At 36.9% G+C, this 22760-nt stretch overlaps 2 protein-coding genes across 14 annotated transcripts in view; one reads left to right on the forward strand and one right to left on the reverse strand.

Annotated features, from left to right (window-relative positions):
• ST3GAL6 (ST3 beta-galactoside alpha-2,3-sialyltransferase 6) overlaps positions 1 to 15282 on the forward strand; it is a 109953-nt gene extending 94671 nt beyond the window's left edge. For 11 of the 12 annotated variants that reach the window (XM_057502060.1, XM_057502058.1, XM_057502031.1 and 8 more), the window contains 4 exons: positions 1303 to 1455; positions 2672 to 3742; positions 11964 to 12111; positions 12609 to 15282. In XM_057502060.1, the coding sequence (XP_057358043.1) occupies positions 1303 to 1455; positions 2672 to 2758 (240 nt within the window). In that variant the 3' untranslated portion in view covers positions 2759 to 3742; positions 11964 to 12111; positions 12609 to 15282. The remainder of the gene's footprint in view (positions 1 to 1302; positions 1456 to 2671; positions 3743 to 11963; positions 12112 to 12608) is intronic. The other variant, XM_036916546.2, reaches the window with a different exon arrangement.
• The window catches only part of DCBLD2 (discoidin, CUB and LCCL domain containing 2), an 81865-nt gene continuing 63511 nt past the window's right edge, over positions 4407 to 22760 (reverse strand). For both annotated transcript variants that reach the window (XM_036916541.2, XM_036916540.2), the window contains exons 10-16: positions 19519 to 19669; positions 18637 to 18723; positions 18366 to 18491; positions 15366 to 15459; positions 12094 to 12143; positions 8741 to 8878; positions 4407 to 8037 (exon numbers count right to left, since the gene is read on the reverse strand). In XM_036916541.2, the coding sequence (XP_036772436.2) occupies positions 7568 to 8037; positions 8741 to 8878; positions 12094 to 12143; positions 15366 to 15459; positions 18366 to 18491; positions 18637 to 18723; positions 19519 to 19669 (1116 nt within the window). In that variant the 3' untranslated portion in view covers positions 4407 to 7567. The remainder of the gene's footprint in view (positions 8038 to 8740; positions 8879 to 12093; positions 12144 to 15365; positions 15460 to 18365; positions 18492 to 18636; positions 18724 to 19518; positions 19670 to 22760) is intronic.

Here is a 22760-nt window from a genome sequence, read left to right on the forward strand (position 1 = left end):
TGGGAAGTGATGTAGTAGCATTCATCTGACTGTGTTTTCTTTGAAAAATTGTCAATTGAAAGTAGGGAAGATTAGGGCTGAGAGACAAAAAGGTATAAAATTGTTGGAGAGGAGTGGAAATTTGACAGCAGGATGCAATTGAATTGTTGGACATGACTGCCCACTTGAGACTTTCTTATAAATGAACACATGGCCAGCCAAGTATGTTTTCTCTTGCCCTGTTCTGCTGCTCAGGTGTGGGCTTAACCAGGGCTAAGACTGTCAGGTGGCAAGATGGGTTCTGTGGTTGAGGGGTGCAGGTGAAGGTCTACAATCATTGTAAAATAGTGAAATAATCTAAGGTATGAAGAAAGGAAGAAGGGGACATAAGAGGAAACAGTGATGGGATCCATGAAGGTGGCTGACTTCTAGGTATTCAGCAGCCTCCCTCCCCAGCAGATGGTGAGGGTGTGGGGTGGAGTCACAGTAGTGCAAGGGGTGAAGTAAAGCTTGTGCAAGACAGTCTTTCAGTCAAACTTGCTTTCTGGAGTTTATATTTTATTGTCCTTTAATTTTTTCTTTTCCTCAAAATAATTAGTCATATGTAATTTCAATGGGCTCAAGAAGCTTGAAAGGGAATTTCCTTCGATTGCTATGTAAGATATACTTGGTTTTGGCCTTGAAGGCCGTCTTAGTGAGAACTAAAGAGACCCTCCTAGAGACCTGCCTGTCAAACATCTATTATGGGGTTTTTCAGGATATATGTATGTGTAATGGGAATGCTTGGTTTCTTTTTGTTCTTAAACTGGTAATGATCCAGTTGAGACTGTGACATTACTATGTATACACCTGGAGTTTTTATTTTCTAGCCAGAAGCTATTAACAGTTTGTCATTGGAGTTACTTCAGTCTCTCCCTAGAGCTGAATTATTAGAATTATAAAATACATCTATTTTAAGGCTAATTTATAGGTAGCCTTTAACCATGACTCTATAATTAGCAAACGGAGCTGTCCTTATGTTTCATACATGAGTTCAAAATTCTGACTTTGATTTTTCCACAAGGAGCCTGACTCAGCATGTTTTTAAAAGTAAGGTAGCAAAGTCCTTTTCCTTGAGTGTCACAATGTTCCTTCATTTGACAGTTGTTCTTTTCAGTTACGGCATCAACTATTTGAGGTTTGAGCTTTAGGACAGGATGAGGGCTTAAGTATTTCTCTCTTGCTTTAATGTTCAGAAATCCTCATTTTGTAAGATTAAGTCACACAAATATACTTCGCAAACAAGTACTTTGTATTTTTAAAAATTGTCATTTCCCTCCCCAGAAACCCAAACATCCAACAACAGGAATTATCGCCATTACGTTGGCATTTCACATATGTCATGAAGTTCACCTTGCTGGATTTAAATACAACTTTTCTGACCTCAAGAGCCCTTTGCACTACTATGGGAATGCCACCATGTCTTTGATGAATAAGGTAATAGATACACACCTTGATAAAATCTTTGATCTTTACAGAGTTGGAAAGCTCATACTCTCTCTTCTCACCGTCACCTTACTGAGGGAACAGGTTGAGAGGTTGAGGGCTTGAAGTGCTGAAATGAATGACTCAAATCCTGAGCTCTTTGTACTACAATAGCAATTCCCGATTTGTGGGCCTCAGACACTTGGGGGAATCTCATAGTTATTGTCAAGATACTGTGAAATCTTTATAGGGACTGAGCCCTTTCTTAGATACTCTGTATTTTCACTATTTAAATATATAGACAACCTACTGTTTGAGATACTAGAAATTCACCTAAAGATGCTCATAAGTAAATATTTTCTGTTAAATAGATGAGATGGTCTGTAACCTTTTAACCCCATTAAATATTCATGGTCAAAAAGGTCACAAACTTTTATACTAGACCATACCTCCTTTAAATAGGGATCAGTGGGGGTAGATTTCATCAAGATTTTTTAACTGAATAGGAGTTTTCTAAATTAATTAGTGGCCAGCACAAGTGATAGGATTGAAACGTTGTATGTACATTTTTACTGTTGAAATACCAGTGGTTTTCTGTAAAGTATACAAATCTATCCCATGAAATTGGTCCCTTAAATCATTATCCCCATATACTGTATAAACTGAGTAAGTGACATAAGGATAGCCTTTAATACTGTCCCTTCCTCCCCACCGTGTCAGACAAACACTTGAATAGTTCAAGAGTCAGGTGCCTGGCACAGATGGCAGGATGTTTCCTGAGCCCTGGTTCTTCCTGTAGCACTTGTGGTATTTTAAGTTATCTAAACAACACATTAAAATGAAAAACTTCCTGAGGAAAATTAGGATCTCCATCGATAGAACAGAATTACTTTAAAAAATGCATCTTAAACTGAACCAGTTTACTATTTCTAAGCTGATTTCTATTATGAGTTCCAAGTGCTGCTTTTGTTAAAGTGATGAACCTATGACTGACATGCCATGATTGACAAGGGATGATGTGAGGGAGATGCTTATGTGGCAAATGGCCTTTAGGGAAAGCTCTGGCAAAAAGGATGAGCAAAGAAAAAGAAATAGGTAACAAAAGTTCTAAGTCCAGGCCATTTGTTACTTGAGTGTTTTATTCAGAAGCTTTTAGATACATTGTATTCCACTGCTGCTATAGTAATTATTTTGAGATTGGAATAGTGATTTTACTTTTCCTCTTTAGAATGCATACCACAATGTGACTGCAGAACAGCTCTTTTTGAAGGACATTATAGAAAAAAAATTTGTGATCAACTTGACTCAAGATTGACCCACCCGACTCAGAAGATGATGCTAACAGTTTTATTTTTATATGGCAATTTTTAGTTTATTTTTAATGTTGGGTGAATGCATCAAAAAATTATGTATATTGTCTGTTGTTGGCTGGTGATTCATAACCACCAGCTTGAATTCTGTGAATATATTTAATTTATGAAAACCAAGATAAGATCTATCAGGGAAATAAGTTTTGGTTGCATTGTTTTTAAAATAAGCTTGTTTTCTGAGGTGTTTTTAAAACATCTTTTTATAGTTACTACATCTTAGGCTTTTGAAGAGATGTGACTTCCTAAGGAGGGGATTGTTTACTGCAACAAATTTTGAATATGACATTTTGAGAGGTGTTATTTGTCTACTGTAAATCAGTGGCATGTGGTTGTGCCCTGTGTGGCCATCTGGAACCACTTCAAGTCTCTAACAGCATGACTGCTTGGTTCCTTTTAGTTCTGAGGAACTTGATTTGAATCTTAAACCGGCCCTGAATACAGCACTATGGATGTTTACGGTAAGCTAAGATCTTACTGGTTTAATTTTTTCCTGCCATTAAGTAAACCATGAATATGATTTGGTAGAATGAAGATGGTGTTTTATATTAAGTTGAAGGAAATAGACTAAACATAAAATTCTGGATGAGTGAACAACCAAAGAATACAATTACTAAAGTCTTGTGACTGCATTATTTTAAAGAAATAGTTTATAAAACAAAGCAGCAGAGCTGGCAAGCTCAAGGAGATAATTCTTAAACATTATTTTTTACTTGGTTTGTTAAATTTTGAAAGCTTATTTGAATTAGGAAAAATAAGATGACAAGTAAACCCTTAAGACTCAAGCTGTTTTTGGATTTATATGGTATTTTCATGAAAAATCTCACTTGTCCACATGATGAAAATTGCATCTTCAAATGGAAGGCTTACCTTGGTATGCCAGAAAAGGATCCTGTGAGATGCAACAAGGCCAAGCCAGTCCAACAAATGTGGTGAGCTATTTTAATATAACCGAAGGCTTTGGGGAGGGAGGGAGATGAGGGGTGAAGGAGAAAAGAACAGTAGAAGTCTGAAGAAGGATGGAATTAAAAGCCCTCAAGAGAGGGATGAGTTGAAAGAACCGATCTTCTGAACAGTACTTATCATTGGGAGACACTGATGATGTCACTGACCACCAGCCTGCCTCTCTAAAAGGGGTGTAGAAAGCATGAAAGATTACAGTAGAAACAGGAATAAATGAAATACTTAAAAGCAGTCTACGAGGCAGAAACTAGCCGTTGCTTTGACCCAGATCTGGACATTTGCGATGGCGTGTGTTCTGCAGGTCCAGCGCTCGTTTGCACAGTACCATAATTTGATCCTTCTCGTAACTTTTGGGTGGAGAAGGCCGGAATGAGGTAGGTCCCTCATACCACACAGCTGCAGGGTGGCTGAAATTCAGCTTGACAGAAAGTAGTTCAGGGTTCAAAAAGGATGGTGCTGCCTACAGAAAAAGGCAATCAAAACTCAATGGTGGCATTTTCAAATGTAAGCACTGTAATATTGGTCAAAATATTTCTGACTGACATTAAAATTGAGGAATCTGGCATTTTTGTATAAGAGAAAAGGCTACAAACCTCAACGTGATTTTATTTAAGCCAAAAAAACTAAGCAAGACACATATATACAATTTATTATGAACACATTAAAATTTTACTATTTATACCCTAAATTCTAGCAACATATACAAATACTGAGTGACTACAGTACATGCCGAGGTAAGAAAATTACATTCTAGGAGAATAACACTGACACTTAAGCCATTTTGTTTCCACCTGTCCCAGTGCCAAAAAAAGGAGGAGATGAAGAAGAAACTAGCCACAAGTTGGAGTAAATGAGAATTGGTGCCACAGCTGACCTGTAAAGTATTTTAATAACCATCCAACTCTTTACATTTTACAGTTTAGGGACTTCAAGTTCAGAACCTTTGAAAGGCATAACTTAGCTGATTTCTCCTAAGGCTTGAAAAGTTTTCCTGTCCCATACAATCTATTCTCTCTAACTGTATCGTCTGACATGGTGTTGCTATGGCCCTCTTGCTCCCAAGTGACAATGTGGAGCCAAGAAGTTCAAGCTTTAACTCTTTACAGAGTTATGGCCACATTCATAGTCAGATGAGCTCATTTTCTGCTCCCTCCTGAGGGAGAGGGCAAGTACATACATCATGTCATAATTTCAATTCCTGTATAAATTTTCTACTCGAACACCATTTCATCAGCGAATAAACCCATTGTTCAATGCAAAGTGCAAATAGTGAAACATAGACGTAAATAGCTGGATTATAACCTGTACATATGATACGATTTCTTTAGATTTACAGCTTTTAATAAAATATAAATCAGCATTCACAATATCTTTTAACTGTGCTGGTTCCTAAGATCAAGTAACAGTAGCGTTAGTGTAACTTTATGAAACCTGTAGGGGCCACACTTGCTGTACCACTGTCTGATTCTATTTTTATAACTGTAGTAACATGAAAAAATTTAATCCAATAAACTACAGTGACTTTAGCAAAGAATAAAAATTCAAGGGAATTTTGTAAAAAAAAAAAAAATGGTTACTTTCACATTTTCAGTTTTTACTTGATTGTCTCCAAAGCTGTATATATATATCAGACATATAAACATATAGTTAAAAAAAAAACCCAAAACCAACACTCTAATATGAAAAAGTACAAAAACAGACCAATCCTTTGTATCAGGCTCAGCTCTTCACTTGGAAAATAAAATAGTAAAAACTAGGTATTTAAAAAAATCATTGGTAGTTTAAGGACAGCACAGTGGCAAGATGAATCAAGTCTTAAAATACACATTTGAGAAAACATTTGCTTCTCAAAAAAAACTCAATGGGCAAAACACAATTACAAAAAGAGCAAGCATCTTTGGGAAAATGATGTGTTACTACAAACATTTCTCTTAAAGCTTTGAACAGGCATATGATTTGAGAAAAAGTATATTTTCTGTGTACTAAAGATGAATAAAAAATAATTGGTTTACTCTTCCCACCTCAAAGGGGATGACTGCATTAATACATGTGCTTCACACATTCATATATGTTCTAACAAAAAATTCAACATCTGTGCTTTTTGTTTCAAATATTTTGAAACAAAATATGTTTTGATTTCTCAATGAATAAAATTATGCCTCAAGGTCTGTCTGGAAAAGGAAAATCAAATGAAAATAAGACCAACACACTTTTACACAACTAGAGGGCAGGAAGGCTATAGAAATAATTCCATTTTTGAAGCAATGTTTTAGAATACTGATAGACCCATGGAAGCAAGATGAACACTGTTCATCTTTATTCAAATTTAGCAAATTGTGGCATCATCATAATCCGGTGCTACAGGCCGAAAGAAATGGCTAGAACCTGATGGGAAAGTACAATATTAAGTCTGCAAACTGAGGTTTATGGACGTCAATTTATGTTTTAATTGTATGGTCAGCTTCTCATATCGTCTTGCTAGTGTAAAGACTTTTAAAATTGGTTCTTATACCATAGGCTAATATTATTGCAGATAATTTTTATTTTGCTGATCTAAAACTAGTTCTGGGTAAATGATGACAAGTTGCCCAGAGGTATCAAAAACACAGCACTACTTACTAGCTAGGATGCTATAACAGCTGTTCTCCTGGCATGCTATAAAGGACATTCACGCCTCCCACCACACAGAGGTGAAGAATACATGTGGGGTTTGTGTTTCTTATGGAAAACTGAAATTTAAAAAAATTAAAAATAAAATACACTGAGGTTCAAAGAAAACAAAGAGGGCTGGTTTCCCTTTTTTTTTGAAGGTAACTTGTATGACTTCTGAGGATTGCTTTTGCCTTTTACTGTGTGAAATATAAGTGGGCAGTGTTTTTACAATGTTCACTTAGAAGCCTTCAACTTCTCACAACTCTCCTAGGAAAATCCCACTGCAAATAAAGTTGGTAGTGGGGGGTGGGGGCAGAGGGAGAGAAGCTCCTACAGGTTCTAAAAAATGTCAAGTTGTTCCTGTTCCTACAAAGAAGAGTATAAAGACACCGGAGGAACTGAATTCATGAGGCTGATAAAGCAAGCTTCACCCATGGAAAAAACTCAAAACATTTCACGAACACAAGAATGGGGCTGGCCAGCAGGGACCCAAGGCAGGGCCAGCAGGTGTGAGACCAGGTCACGTACCGTCAAGTGTTAATGCTCTGAAGAGTGTCAGAAAGTGAAAAAATCAATACCCTGCTCATTACAGGTCAGTTTCCCAGCTACAGATCCTCCTAGAGAAGATTGGTAAGTGTTTGACTGCAATCAAAACAATGATCATATCACTATTTTCAGGGGAAAATAAAATCCAGAAAATACAGGAAAAGGAGAGAAAGCAATCATGATAGTACCCACCTTTCACAGAGAGCAGAATTTCAAGCCATTAGACATTTCAACAGTACCATGCGTTATTGCCCATCGGGCTTACAGAGCCATCTCGAGCTCATCAATGTACCTGCAGCATTGGTAATAAATACTCTCAGTGACTCTTAATATCTTTGAAGTGCATAGTAGGGAGCTTTTTCTGTATTAAAAATAGTGTTTTACAGTAGTAACAAACAGGATGTTTGAAAGGTAAGCAGTACTGTGCCATAACAACACCTTTAAAACAAGTAGTTCCCTGTACCTCGGTCATCACATTTCCCCAACCACATGTGTGACAGATATGTAATACATTCTATATATTACTACCACTAATACAAAAAAAAAAAAAGGCCATGTGCTTTAAAACGGTGCTTTGTAAAAAAGCAGCATCACCTTCAAAGGATTTCTTTAAAAACATCACACTCGCCATCCCTCCCTGCTCCTGAGACCTCCTGGGTGCTCTGTGGCACCTGGTACACCATCTCCTCTGGGGCACTCGGGCCTGGCTTCCCCCCTTTTGGGGTGTCATACTGGGCCCTGGCTGAGGAGCAGCTGGCAGTCCTGGAGAGGAGAGTGTTGTATGTTCCCACTACAGGGGGAAGTTGGTTCCCTGCAGTTTTGAAAGTGGATGTTGAGGGTACACCAATGGCAGCCATGGGGTGCCCCGACATATCCACGACGATCGGGGTTGCATACTCGGGCCCCGTGATGGGCAGTGGTTCAGCATAGGCATGGTAAACTTCTTGCCCTGGGGAGCTGTAAGGATCTAGGTCAGCATAGCCTGCTTCTTTTCCTTCTTCCGGTTTAAAGGTAGATCTCTGATGAAGTGTGCCGACAATTCCTCCCACCAGAGGTTGTGCGTACTCTGTGGATATCACCAAATACAAGCAACAGAAAAGTGACTTCATGAACACGTGGATCACGACGTAACTCAGGGTGGCAGCTACAGATGTCACCAAAAACAAACACTTCCTTATAGCACTTCCGATGCTACCAACAGAGATTTATGTATGGATTTGCCTGCAAGAACCAACTTCAACAATTAAAGATGTTACCTTGTATCATAAAGTAATGTTAATACGCCAGAAAGCCTCACTCGTGTAATTTTGCATAGAGAGTGTTTGTATATGGTCTTCAGATTTACAGATAGTATTTCATTGGAAAAGACAGATACTTCATTATTAGAATAAGTCTTGGAAAATAAATTTGAAGACCTTTTCTTTTTCAAATATGAGGAAATGTTTGAAGTATGTACTAGATTAATAGGATGAATACTATAAGGTTTGTTATGTCTTTCCTGCTCTTCTCTTAATATCCCCAACGAAACCAAACAAAACTCCAGGCAAACAGACAATGCCCAGAGTTTTAAAAATGCATGTTTCAATTTTATGTATAGAACAGCCGAGACGCAGAAATAACTCTCTCAAGGTCATGTTTTGAAAAAGTAGTTAAGCCTTTGGAAAATACTCATCTCACACATACACAGCTATGGAGACTCCAGGGCACTCTAACGGCCGCAGGGCAGCCGCCGTCTCCCCCACCCCCGTGGTGGAGGGCTGCACAGTTACCTGCGGAGTCTGTCTGCAGCACTGTGGTGACTTCTCTTGCACTCAAGTGATTAACTTCACTAGTGCTGTAGCGCACTGGGGTTTCCTCATGCTCCACCGACTTGGCAGGGAGAAACTGCTTCATTCCTTTCCACCAACCTTCATTGTGATTGTAAGCAAAAGAGACCATTAAATAAAAAGCTATGTCTGAAATAGTACTGTATTAAGGGAGAAATCCTGTTGCATATAAGCCATTTCTTTAACGAATATCTATGCAAACTAGCCTTTATGTTCCAGCTTATTTTTATTATTGTGGAAAAATATACATTGCATAAACATTACCATCTTAACCATTTTTAAATGTACAGCTCAGTGGCATTAAGTACATTCATACTGTTGTGCAGCTATCACCACCATCCATCCCCAGAACTCTTTTCATCTTGTAAAATGGAAAATTCTGTACTATTAAACACAAACTCTCTGTTTTCCCCTGCCCCTGGCAACCACCATTCTACTTTCTATCGTTATGATTTTGACTATTGCAAGTACTTCACGGAAGTGGAATCACACAGTATTTGTCTTTTAGTGACTGGCTTACTTCACTGAGAATAATGCCATCAGGGCTTATCCATGCTGTAGCATAGTGCAGAATTTCCTTCAAGGCTGTAAAGTGCTCCATTGTGTCTATACACCCCACTTTGTTTATCCATTTATCAGTCATGGACACTTGGGTTGCTTCCATGTTTTACCTATTGTGGATAAAACTGCTGTGAACATGGGTGCACAGCTATCTCTTTGAGACCCCACTTTTAATTCCTTTGGCTGTATACCTAGAAGTGGAATTGCTGGATCATATAATTCTATTGTTGATTTTTTGAGGAACCACCATACTGTTTTCCACTGCAGTTGTACCATTTTTACATTCCCACCAACAATGCAAAAAGGGTTTCATTTCCTTATGTCCTCACCCACATTTACTGTTTTCTGGGTTTTTTGGGTAGCAGCTATCCTAATTGATGTGAGCTGGTATCTTGTAGTTTTGATTTAGTGATGTCAAGCATCTTTCATGAGCTTACTGCCATTTGATTATATTCTTTGAAGAAATATCTTTTTCAGTCCTTGCCCATTTTTTAAGAGTTCTTTTTGTTGAGTTATTTAAAGTCTCTACATAATTCTATATATTAATCCTGTATCAGATATGATTTGTAAGTATTTTCTCCCATTCTGTGGGTTGTCTTTTTTGTCTTTTGATGCATGAAATGTTTATATTTTCATGAAATCCAATTTATCTTTTTTCTTTTGTTGTGTTTTTGGGCATCATATCCAAGAAATCACTGCCAAATCCAGTATAATCAAACTTTTGTCTTATGTTTTCTTCTAAGAGTCTTACTATTTTAGGTAGTACACTGGTCCTCGATTCATTTAGGGTTGCTTTTTGTATATGGTATTAGCTTTTGTATATGGTGTATATTCTTTTCCATGTGGATATGCACTTTTCCCAGCACCAAATGTTGAAGACTGTCCTTTCCCCAGTGGAAGGTCTTGGCACCTTGTCAGTCATCTGTCCATATTATTTCTGTGCCCTCTATTCTATTCTAGTGGTCTAAATGTCTGTGTTTGTGCAAATACCACACTGTTTGATTACTGTGGCTTTGTAATAAGTTTTGAAATTAGGAAGTGTGAATCTTCCAGTTTTATTTTTCAAGATTTTCTTGGCTATTTGGAGTCCATTGAAACTCCATATGAATTTTAGGAAGAATTTTTCTATTTTTCTGAAAACCATCATTGGGATTTTAATAGGTAGGGATTGCATTAAATTTGTAGATCACTTTGGGTAGTAATGGCATCTTAACAATAGTAAGTCTTCCAATCCATGAATGTAGGATGTCTTATGTCTTTTTACATTTATTTTAGCAACGTTTTATAGTTTGCATTGTACAAGTCTTTCATCTCCTTGGTTAATTCTGAAGTATTTTACTCTTTTTGATGCTACTATAAATCAAACTATTCTTAAGGTTTCCTTTTCAGATTGTTGTTTGCATATAGAAATGTAACTGATTTTAGTGGAGCTACTTTGCTGAATTCATTTACTAGTTCCAAGAACTTTTTTGTGGAATCTCTAAGGTTTAGTTCTTCAAAAGTGTTTAGTGGAATTTACCAGTGAAGCCATTGGGTTCAGGACTTTTCCTTGTTGGAAGATTTTTGAGTATTAACTATTTCTTTACTAGTTATAAATCTATTCAGATTTTCTGTTTCTTCATGATTTGGTTTTGGTAGGTTTTGTGTGTCTGGGAATTTGTCCATTTCATCTAGGTGATCCAGTTTTGGGGTATATCATTGTCGATAGTGCTAATAATCCTTTTACTTCTACAGATTCAGTAGTGATGTCCCCACTTTCATTTATTTCAGTAATTTGAATCTTCTTTTTTTCTTAGTCTATCTGGCTAAAGATTTGCCAATTTTCTTGATCTTTTTGAGGAACCAACTTTTCGATTCATTGATTTTCTCTATTGTTTTCCTATATCTATTTTGTTTACTTCTCCTCTAATCTTTACTATTTCCTTCCTGCTGGTAGCTTTGAGTTTAGTTTGTTCTTTCTCTCTGTTCAAGGTAATTTTTTGCTTTGATAGAATGCCCAATGCAAAGCAGAACATGGCAGGAATATCTATCAAAAGCAGAGACAGAAGCAAATCACTGCTATTATGTGCAGCCTGATATAGTCTGTCCATTAAAGGTGGCTCTTAATTAATTTTTTCTCTCAAAAAATATTTTTCAAGATCCCCTTCCCCTGAGGGCTCGCAGCATGTGACCTGCCCTCACCACTACTCTTTTCTACTCTAGTCACAGCAGTGAACTCTTTCAGCATCTAGCAGTTGTTCCAGTAGTGAGCCTGGGAAGTGAGAGGCTTGTATGGGGCCTCTGGTTTCACCTCCAACTATTTGCCGCCTTCCTGAGCAGGAATTCAGAAGATGACAACTCACCATGGCACAGATGGCAGGCCTCATGGATTCCTGAACTGCTGCACTTCACTTAGTAAATACTCACAGCAGAGCGACAAACACACACCATATCGCTAGGACCACAATCCTTTGCTTCTTAAATTGCTCACATAGGTGACAAAAAAACCTGGTGTCCTCAATGGAAATAGATATATGGGACAAACCAGACAAGTTTTCCAGAAGAAAAAGAACAGAGCATGTATTATGATAAATTCTTACTTTTCACTTCATTATCTATTGACCAGAAGAGGAATGCCATTTTCCTAACAAGTGCTAGAGATGTTACACGGGCCTGAAAACAACTTTCCTTTTTCACTACTGCCACCTGGAGGGATGGACTTCCCTTTGATGGAAAGAGATGCAGTTATGAGTTACCTGCCCGGTCCCAGTAAGGTAAGTCGTAAGTGCCTTCAGTTTTTTTCTTTCTGGAAAAATACAGAAAAAAAAAAGAGCAAATAGACTAAATTCACTAGTAGTAAGACAGCTCTGAAACTGCAGGATAAACACCAGTTAATAATTAGTCGTAAGTACACATTTCCATTTGCTGATCTACTTGGGCAAAGCCTCTGTTTCATCTGATTTTCAAAGCTGCCAGTGCTGCGGCTTATAAATTGTGGATTCAGTAAATATTAAACCACTATCTTCTGAGAGAGTTATTTTGTTGTTCAACTATTTTTTTATCATGCAAAAGGGATACAGAATACAAAAGGCTAAGTCTGTAGATAAGACAATCAAATCAAAGACTCAGCCTTGACATGTGGGGAAATCATGTTAGGTCTGTTTTGGTTTCAAATACAAATTTCACAAATTAATTAATTCACCTAGCTCACAGAACAACAACAATAAAAAAACCCACATTTTCTTCTGCATTGCTATTTTTTTTTTAACAGAGTGCTTTCCTTCTGTGGTCTGTTTTGCCCAGAGAAATTTAAATCACACGCCCTTAACTGCATGGACTCAATTCTCCCAGCCTTCCAGTTTAAGTCAACGCTATCACTAACTGTGAAAGGCGGCAGAGGGGGAAAGGATTCTCCCGGACTGCAGCCAGGAGCCAGCTGTGCAACAAAGACACCCCGTCCGACCTTCAGAATTCTGGCACATCCTCCCCAGGAGAAATCTCCCTTCCCTCCGTTAAGAATGACTAAAATGCTACCAAAAGCCTTTTACAAAGAAAAAAAACAAGCAAGCACATGGACATTTTCAGCAAGATAAAGAGAAAGGAGAAATTATTATACTGTACAATATAAGGATAAGAAGATTTTTATTTGCTCAAGATCACAACTGAGGGTTTCTCAAAAAGCCGAAGCTACGTGCTTTTCCTACTTGTAAACATCCTTTTTCAGAGTGGCTATATTTTTATTACTGGTATTAAAAACTTCCTCATTTTAAAGTCTGGCTCTATTTAAAATACAATTTTTCATTATTCAAAATAAAATATGAAAAATCTGTAAAAGAGATAATCGGTGCTAAAACTGTTAAAAACTATAATATGAAAGAAATAATAAAATTCTAGTTCAATATTTAAGTACTTTCTTTCTTGAAAATCCTGTAATCACCATAAGACTTAAAAATAAGAAGAAATCAATAATCTTGTCTAAATGGACGTTAGAAAAGTCCATATGGTTAGGACAACAAATTTAATGGTATAACTATTAGCTGAACATGACTAAGATAAAAGATTTTATGTAATTTCAAATGACAAAGGTTCAGGTTAGTTAGTTATTACATGTAAAGTGCTCAGGACAATGGGCATGGCTGAAGGATACAGCAAATTGCAGCTGTTTTTTATTACTATTCTCCTCTATTTTCTGCAGCCCCTTGGTGGCACCTTCTCCTTTACTCCTTGTCTTGAAGGTAGTTGTCAACAGCTTCAATTGCAAGATTCTTAGAGGTGACATCAATTCTGCACCTTAGACCCTTCCTCCCGAACAGCATGTGTTGCATCTCCCTCTAGGGAGCCTCAATGTCCACAGGCCCTTTAAACACCACCCCAAACTGACCTCAGGACTGGCGTCCCGTCTTCTTCTCAACCACTCTGGTCCCCAGCCCTCACCACCATACCCCTATGCTTTAACCAGAGTGGATTAGACTTGACTGACTATATAATCAGAGGCAACAATGGTTAAGAGCACGGCCTCTGCAGCCACGACCACAGCTCCACTCTGCTGTGCGCTGGCCAGTGACCTCGGCACTTAGTTACTTATGCTTACTTTCTCCTGTGTAAAATGGGATTTATATACAGTATGTGCTTAAGGTTGTTTTGAGGATTAAGTAAGTTAAAAACATGTAATGCATTTCAATAATGCCTAAAATCAGCATTTAATTTTCTACAAAAACTAGCTGCTGCCGCTGTTCTCACTGTTGCTATTGTTGTCTTCCAGTTCCCCAAAAGCATCCTGAAATTTCTTTCCTGGATTTTCCCTACCGCCCTCATACTAACTTGTTGGGTCTCTGCTCAGCCAGCCTTCCCAAACCATGAATCTAGGGCCCATACACTCATCCACCTTCCTCCTGTGGTCCACACTGCATGGCTGGTACTACAGTCGACAGTTTCCTGCATTCTGCCCCTCCCGTCCTGTAACCACTGGGGGTTCACCACTGGATGCCCAGCACATGGCTCAACACCTAGCACAGAGTAGGAGTGCAAGTATTTGCTGAGTGGCTGAACAAATGAAGTCATTCTCTTGCTCCACCAAACCTCTCCCTCTTGCTGTGTTATCTCAACTCCTGACATCTCTACAGGTCCAACTGTAGCGGACTTTACTTTAGCGGACAGCCAGTCATGTGTCCCATCGACGCCACCGGTAAACTTCTCCCCTCCATCTGTCTTCCCTTCCCTAGAATTACTGTGTGTGTTCCCTCCTGGCCTTAGAAGTTTCACAGTTCATCTTGTTGCCTCTTCTAGTCTCTCTTCAACCCACCCTTCAAAACTTCTGCCACTATCTTTCTATAACCATCTGATGATATCACCCATCTGGTTAATGCTACTCAATGAGTTCCCCATCTTCTACAGTATAAAAGAGGCATTTTTCTCTCCCAGAAGATCCTCCCTGACCCAGGCCCAGACCACATTTTGGTGTTCTCCCAGGCCAAGTCCATGTGAGATGACTCATTATTCTGCCTACATTCTACATTTGTGCCTTAACTCAAGCAACTCCTCCAGTCTGGGCCATTCTCTAGCTTCTAACAGTTGGTCAAATCCACCTCCTCCTTTAAGACAAAACATGCCAAACTTGAGGATTACTCTTTTCCTGAAAAAAAGTTTTCAGGTAACTCTCATGGTTCTCACCTCTGTGGTCTCCATAACTTCATAAATTAACTCATGAAACCACATTATAGTTCCTTTTTTGTGTCAGTCAACCCTGAACACGTTGGATAGGAATATTTTTATGTTTTCAGCAAATATTACTAAACATATATTATGTGTTAGACACTTTTTACTAATGTGTACATTCAGTGTATAATGCAGAATTTGATATAATGGAGGTACTTAGTAACTGATTATATAATTTAACATACTCATTTTTTATGGAAATAAAAGAAATGAATGTATTTTTATTTTAATGACTATTTTCTCCTATATTTGTTTCTATTTCACATTTGAAAACATCCCCTCTAGGACGGATCAGGTGCGTGCTAGTACTAACCTGTTTCTCCAATGCCAGGCACACACTGACATGAGTGCAAGAGTGGCAAGGACCATGACCAGCACGGGCACAAGGACGGCAGCCAGGGCCATATCTGAAATATACCAAGGGCAGCAATCATGAAGGAGAAGAGTGAATATTGCCCATATCATCATACAAAGCTTTTCTAGCTCAAGAAATATCGTAAATATAATTTCTGGAAGGAGACTGGGCATGATGAGTTGCTAATGGCTCTCACAGACACATGGACGCCTGTCACACTATATGCTCCACCTTTGTACATGCTTAAAAAATTTTATAGTAACTTTAAAAATCACCAAAACAAATGATAAACTGGAAAAGTGTATTTTCTGCATATGTGATATAGCGTTAGTATATTACAGAATTTACAAGCCAAAAACAAACAAAAGAAAAATCAGCAGAAATGAACGAACAATAACATTAAGACACAAACAACCATTCAACATGTTAGCCCCGCTGGTAATCAGAGAAACACAAGTTAAAACAAGAGTAAGTTACTACTTCTGCTTATCAAACTGGCAAATATTTACAAGAACAATTAGCTGTTGAAGAAGATATTAGGAAAAAAGTACTTTTATGGGAATATAAATTGTTACTTTCCATATCATTTTGGGGCAATGTGCATTAAAAACTGATTATTTGGCATTTTCATATCAAGAATTTATTTTTAGGATAAAATTAAGACATTCAAAGATATATCTTTAAAGAGGTTTGCTTCTGTATCTGCACTAGAATGAAAGGCTGGAAAGACTCCAAATGTCCAGCAATGAAAGGGAGTTAAGTACATTGTGGTATCCTGCTTACAGTACAATATCCATGAGTTAGAAATGGTGTTGCAACATGATGGCAAAATATTTATAGATCAAGGAGGGTAACAATGCAGAGTTAAGTTAAAAAGCTGATGTGTGTATTGACAGGGCAGAGAACTAACCCAGTGCTGGAGCCTGCAGTAGGAGGCTATTTAATCCCCTTATCTCACTCCACAGATAAGGAATTCCAAGTCCAGATACTGAAAATGGTCTGTCTCAGGTCATTGGGGACACAAGTTTCTTCCTTCATCTGTTAACCCCATCCTGGCGGCAAGGATGGTGAACAGCAGCAAGTGCTGATCCCTCCTGGGGTTCAGCACCCAAGCACTCTGTCAGGCCTGACTTGGAGCATCTTATTTACTCACAATTGTATCCAAAAGTCAGAAAGCCTGACAATACAGGAGATGGAGAGATAACTGGTAATTTGAAGCCTCTAAGAATTGGTGCAATGGGAATGGGGCACAGGTGAAGCGATCAGCCCTGGCAGTACAAGGACCCCTTTTTCACTAAGGAGGACAGAGGGTACAAGGGAGTTTATAGGCTCCACAAAAAAGGGAGTTTCCTTCAATAGCTCCTAATTCCTTTGTGAAGCTGAAGAGGTAACAGAGTGAGTGAAGACCTCTAGGTCAAGGATTTGAAAATATGGAGAAGCAACTGTTGAAAAAACAGAAGAGCTAGTGAGGGAAACCATGACGTCCAGCTGGTAGTGAGGGCCCCGCTGGGGAGGGCCCACAAGTTACTGGGCACAGATCTGACCATGAAATTATCTTCTCCTGCAACACTCCCAGCCTGGCTGTAAAAATAGAGAAAGAAGTGCATAAAACAGAAATGATGATTCAGGCTAGAAAGCACTAAGAACTCAGAAAAGTAAATGTCCTTTATCCTTCAATCTTGTGAAACAAGAATGATCAGGTTGATAGATATGATTTGATTTAATTGGAGGCTTTAAAACACCTGCTTAGATCTGAAAAATAATAAAAAGCCCACACACCACCATCCCAGAGAAAAGGAGACAAGATGTTTTCAATTGTAAAGACTTGTACACACTTCAGCTACTGTTGTAAGTTTACAGGGATCCTAGTTCTGGAAGAAAATGCTTTAAGGACACTTTTAGCCTTGGGATTTTAAGATTCTATAATCAGATTCTGAGATAAGCAATACTTGTAAATGACTGTTCTTCCATCCAGGCATATGAGGTCTGAGATTCTGCCAAGCACATGCCTTCTGTAAACTGGTAAGGAGCTCTTTGTTTGGTACTGGGATCTCTTGCCTCTGAGAACTCTTGCTTCTAACTTCTCCGGCAGCATGAAGAAAGGAAGTGGTATGTTTGGAAATACCTTATAAATGAGAAAGAAGCTGACATGTGGAATGCTGGAGAAAGTTATCTGAATTCAATGAGAAAATGAGAACACCTAAAACTCCATGTGGCAAAAGTTACTCTGAATGAATTACTTTCTCTTCTCTGCACTGTCCTGAAAATGAGTGTGCTTTTTTTATCTGCCAACACTGAAACTAATTCCTCTATGACACTGATGTTTTGTTATGAATTCAACTGAAATCTTATTTTTCAACTTAGCAGAATCAAAGAACTGTTTTGTATATATTAATACCTTATTTGTCATTAAAAAAATTTGAAGGTAAATTCTAATACATTTACATATAATCTGAAAAAATTATAAACATTTTAAGAAGAGAAACCAAAGTATTTTCTTAAGAATATGTTAGCTTGGAGTATTTTTTTAAGTGTTTATATTCACGAGAACTTCTGCTTATTTTTCCTTCTTCCCTTTTTGCCACCAAGTTCCCTATCCAGCAAATTAACATATATTCATGAAAAAAAGTTTTTTTCCTGTTACAGTTTTAGTTACTTCTTTAAATATTTCTAAATATGAGACTCCATGTGTTTAGCTGTAGAAAGAAAAAAATCCCAAGAGGTAGTCTACAATACACCAGCATCTCTAAATATTTAAAGAACAATTATTCCACATGGCATCAGAGACTACAATTTAGAGCAATGTGGCCAGTTTTTTTCCCTAAGGAAAGGAATCAATTTTTTTTTTCATACTTAAAAAGCAGAGGGGAAGAAACAGAGTTTAGAAGCTGGAAATGTTCCTGAAAACTTGCCTTAAAATAGAACAGGTAACAGGTGTTAAATTCTGGATTTGCGTACCTTTGGTTACATTTGGAGTTACCGTAGTATTTTTGATATCAGGAGGGGTAGTTGTTTGTTCTGTCTGTGTAGGAAATTCGTTGCTACTGCGAGGTTGCAGTGGTTGTGTAAATTTTGGGGATCGACCTTGAAAAAAGTTTTAAAAACTCTTTATTTTCTTATCTATACCAACTTGATTAAAATAGTTATTTTATAATGCTTTTAATATATTTATGGAAAGTTACACCACATATCCAGGGATAGCAAATTCTCACATTTAAAGTAGGCATACCTTTGGCTATTTTTGGAGGGGCTGTTGTATTTTTGAGGTCATTGCTGTTCCGAGGAGGTGGAGGTTGAGTAAGTTTTGGAAGACGACCTTGAAAAATGGTTTAGGAAAAGTTTAAGCATTTTGCTTATAAAAATCATAGTTAAAAATAGTAATTTTAAATGTCTGCAATATTTCCTAGAGTATTTAATTCTGCACAGTAATTTTAAATCTCAGAAATATTTCAGAAGGATAAAAATAGCATTAAATGTACAAATATACTGGGATTTCTCAGATCTGAAATGATTAAATTGTCTGAAAATCATCATCTTAGGAAGAATAATAATGAGAAGGCAGATGATGTTGAAGTCTGAGCTATAAAAGTGTCATCACAAGTTGATACACTACACACTTCACTTATTTAATAAATATTTATGAAGGGCCCACTATGTGTCCAGGTACTGTGATAGTTTTGGGGATATAACAGTAAACAAAGCATTAAAATTTTATATAATATTGAGGGAAGTTATTTCCACTTTTAATTTTTTCAAAGTAAAAGGCACTTAGACCAAGGTTGTTATTATAATCATCAGTGCTGATGTGATACAAATATTATAGTACCGGAGACCTAATTAAAAATTACTGAGATTGAGAAATTTGAGAAGCAATCTCATTATATTGTTCCATCAGTGATGTTCTTTCCTTTTCCACTTGGAATCCTGGAAACCATTTTGGTATCTAACTTTTTTACAGGATAACTACTTCTTTTTAAAAATTCCTTTAAGAAGATATCATAATTAGGAGTTAAACATTCACATTATTTTAAATTATTTTCTCTCAGAATAGCGAAGCCATTTTTAATTAATCCAGTGAAAATAATATGTCTTAAACATACTGTTGCTTTACCTTTAGGAATAAACTGACATCCAAGCAGTTCCAGTTTCATGGCAATTTTCTGCTGCCATTGGGTAGGATTCACTCTAATAAAACGTGCAATAATTGGTGGCAAAAAGTTATTACGCACATCCTGGTGATAATCTTTGTTTCCTTGAAATATCTTTAGAAAACAACAAAAAATTGGTACTTTATGTTAACAGAGGTCAGGGTTAAACTGCTCCACTGAAATAAATGTTTATCTTTTTGTTCTGGGCCTTAAATGAGATCTGCAAAGTATGATAATTAGAATTAGTTTCTAAAAAAATAATAAGAATTTGGAATAATTCTTAAGCTGTGCACTCTTCATCAAAAATTTATGGAAGGAAAATTCTGAATATAAAAATGAGTTTAAGATTTAAACATAACAAGAGTGCTAACTTGGAAATTTAGGAAGAGAGATTCAAATGTATTGTGAAATTAGGAAGGTTAGTCCTGTGGAATTACCAACTACTTAAATATATATATTCATTTTATTGTCAAAGTAAAGCCTAATTGAACACACTAGGTCTTAGAGGAAATGCTTTACTGTGTACTTTTCATAATTTTTCTCTCAATAAATACACTGAAAGTGATATATGCTAATGAACACATAACAGATAAATATCTCCACCTACTGGATAAACCATATAAAGGCAGTTCCCATATATGATCAGACCTGAAAAGTAACTTTGAAATACTGTTTTCTAATTCAATGATTGAGCATGAACTAAACAACAGCAAATGCATTATATGAATAATCTTGAGGTAAAATTATGATTTCAAGTGACTATCACATGCCCTCAACTATTCAAGGAAATAATGCTGGTATCTTACACTAAAACGGCTCTTAATTATTTATAAAGCATTTCCATATAATTAATTCAGATGTTCTTCAAAATAGGTAGAACCCAGAAAAATGTAGATCACAGAATGTGCCAAAGGGAATCACATAGCCAGTCAATGATATGAGCAGTGACCTGAATCTTCTAACTTAAATTTAGGGCTCCACTAAGCAATAAACAGTCCTCTTTATCCTTCAGGCCAAATCACATAGGCAGTTTCTAAAAACCACAATAAGAGACATGCCTGAAGTAGTTTGTTTTTTATCATTTAAGGAGAGAACGAGTAAATGTTTCACTCCTCAAGTCATTTCCAAATATAGCTATTTTATTCCTGGCTGATTCCCATGGCATTAGATTATAAACTTACAAAATGTCTTAATATCCTTCATCCTCTAAGAGTCTGAAATAAAATGAAGGCAATTATTTACAATCTATTATATTAATGTAATAGGAAGAGTAACTAAACATCATTTGGGGATTTAAAATGTCTTTGGAGATCTTACTCTTTTATAAAAAACTTAAAAGAGAAAGATTTTATAGAAAACTAAAAAAGTTTGCTATATTTAAATGTAAGAATTTATTATGGAACCCATAAGAAGAGGGGGGTTTGCAAGGTACCATGAGGGTAAAACAGAAATGGAAGTTAAAGTTTCTACTCTGAAGGAACTTAAATTTTATTGGATGTTACCATACAAAAATACAGCATACTATTAAAAAATTGCATTATGAAACAGGTTGTATATACATTCCCATTTTCTGAAAACAAAACCAAAAGCTGCCTCAATCCATATGTACATGCTCATGCATGCTGCATGTTTACGAAGGGTGTGAAAATGAACACACCAATTACTCCTGAATTGGAGGTAGATGAGGGAGCAGATGGGCTAACAGAAGTGGGGCAAAAGATTGTTATTTCATATAATTCAGCATAAGGAGTCCCACTTCTATCCAGGATACACTAACAGGGACTGGACTTACAGTTCTGCTTTAAACATCTGAAAAATCAGATAAAATATATGAAACAATGGTTTTCAAACACAGGACAATAGGCAGCATAGGACAATAATTCCTGAGAGAAGGGGAAATAAACAAGGTGAGCCCTTTTATTGTCCCAATACCATCTGGAGACAGCCTAGTGATCTCACTGAATTGAGGAGACAGAGCTCAGAGATGCAGAGGAAAGGCAGCTAGAATTTGCAGGGCAGAGTGCAGAATCATGCAGAGAGACAGAGACTTCTAGGGTCTGTAGGGGGTTTCCCCTTAGATCTTCAACAAACTAAACGTGCATGGGAAAAGAAACACCGGAAATGAGCCCATAGAACAATTTTGAGAGCTAGACAGGGCTAAGAATGGCCCAAATGCCAAGAGAGACTGGAGAAACCTCATAGTACATGATATATTGGGCTGAATACTTAAAACAGTACTGTCTCAGTTGTGGGGAAAAATCAGAATTAAAGGTTGCTGAAGTCCTGCCTAACAAAGCTATAAAGCAAGCTTTGAAAAGATCAAATGATTTCCAAGTAACCTGTATTCTAGAATAAGCTTAAAAAATACTTAAAAGAATAATTAAAAAAAAAAAATCCAGCAGCGAAAAATGTAAAGTTTACAGTGTCTGGCAATCAATTAAAAATTAGCATACATGTAACAACAGGACCCATAATGTCAATTAAAATAAGAAGACCCAGATATGACACATTGACAGGCTTAGTAGATAAGGGCATTTAAAGAGTTACTATACACTCCATATGTTTTAGAGGTAGAGAAAAGCATGAGAATAGAGAGACACAGAACTTTAAAAGTCCAAAACTGCAAATCTAGAGGTGAAAATACAATATTGGAGATAAAAATACACTGGATGAAATTAATGATTAGACAATACAGAAGAAAAGACTAGTGAATCTGAAGACAAAACAATAGAAATTTTCCAAATAAGAACAGAGAAAAACAATGAAAAAAAAAAAAAAACCAGTGAACTGTGAGGCATCTTTAAGAGTCATAATATTTATGTAATTAGAATTACAGAGGAGTATCTGAAGAAAAAAGGACTGCAGTTTTCTAAATTTGATGCAAATTATAACCACAGAGCCAAGAAGGTCACGGAAGCCCTTGCAGAAAAAACATGAAAACAGCTACACAAAGGCACATCAGTATCAAATTGCTTCAAATAAAGGATAAAAAGAAAATCCTAAAAGCAGCCAAGGAAAAAAAAAGGCACATTACATATGGAAAAACAAAGATAATAATGATAGCAGAATTCTTGCTGAAAACAATGCAAACCAGAAAACAATGGACTAACAAATTTGAAGTACTGAATGAAGAAACTGTCAACCTAGAATTCTATATCCAGTGAAATTATCTTTCAAAGATGAAGCACAGTCTTTTTCAGAAATA

Source organism: Manis pentadactyla, chromosome 1 (assembly GCF_030020395.1).
Source record: "Manis pentadactyla isolate mManPen7 chromosome 1, mManPen7.hap1, whole genome shotgun sequence".
Classification (NCBI taxonomy): Eukaryota; Metazoa; Chordata; class Mammalia; order Pholidota; family Manidae; genus Manis; species Manis pentadactyla.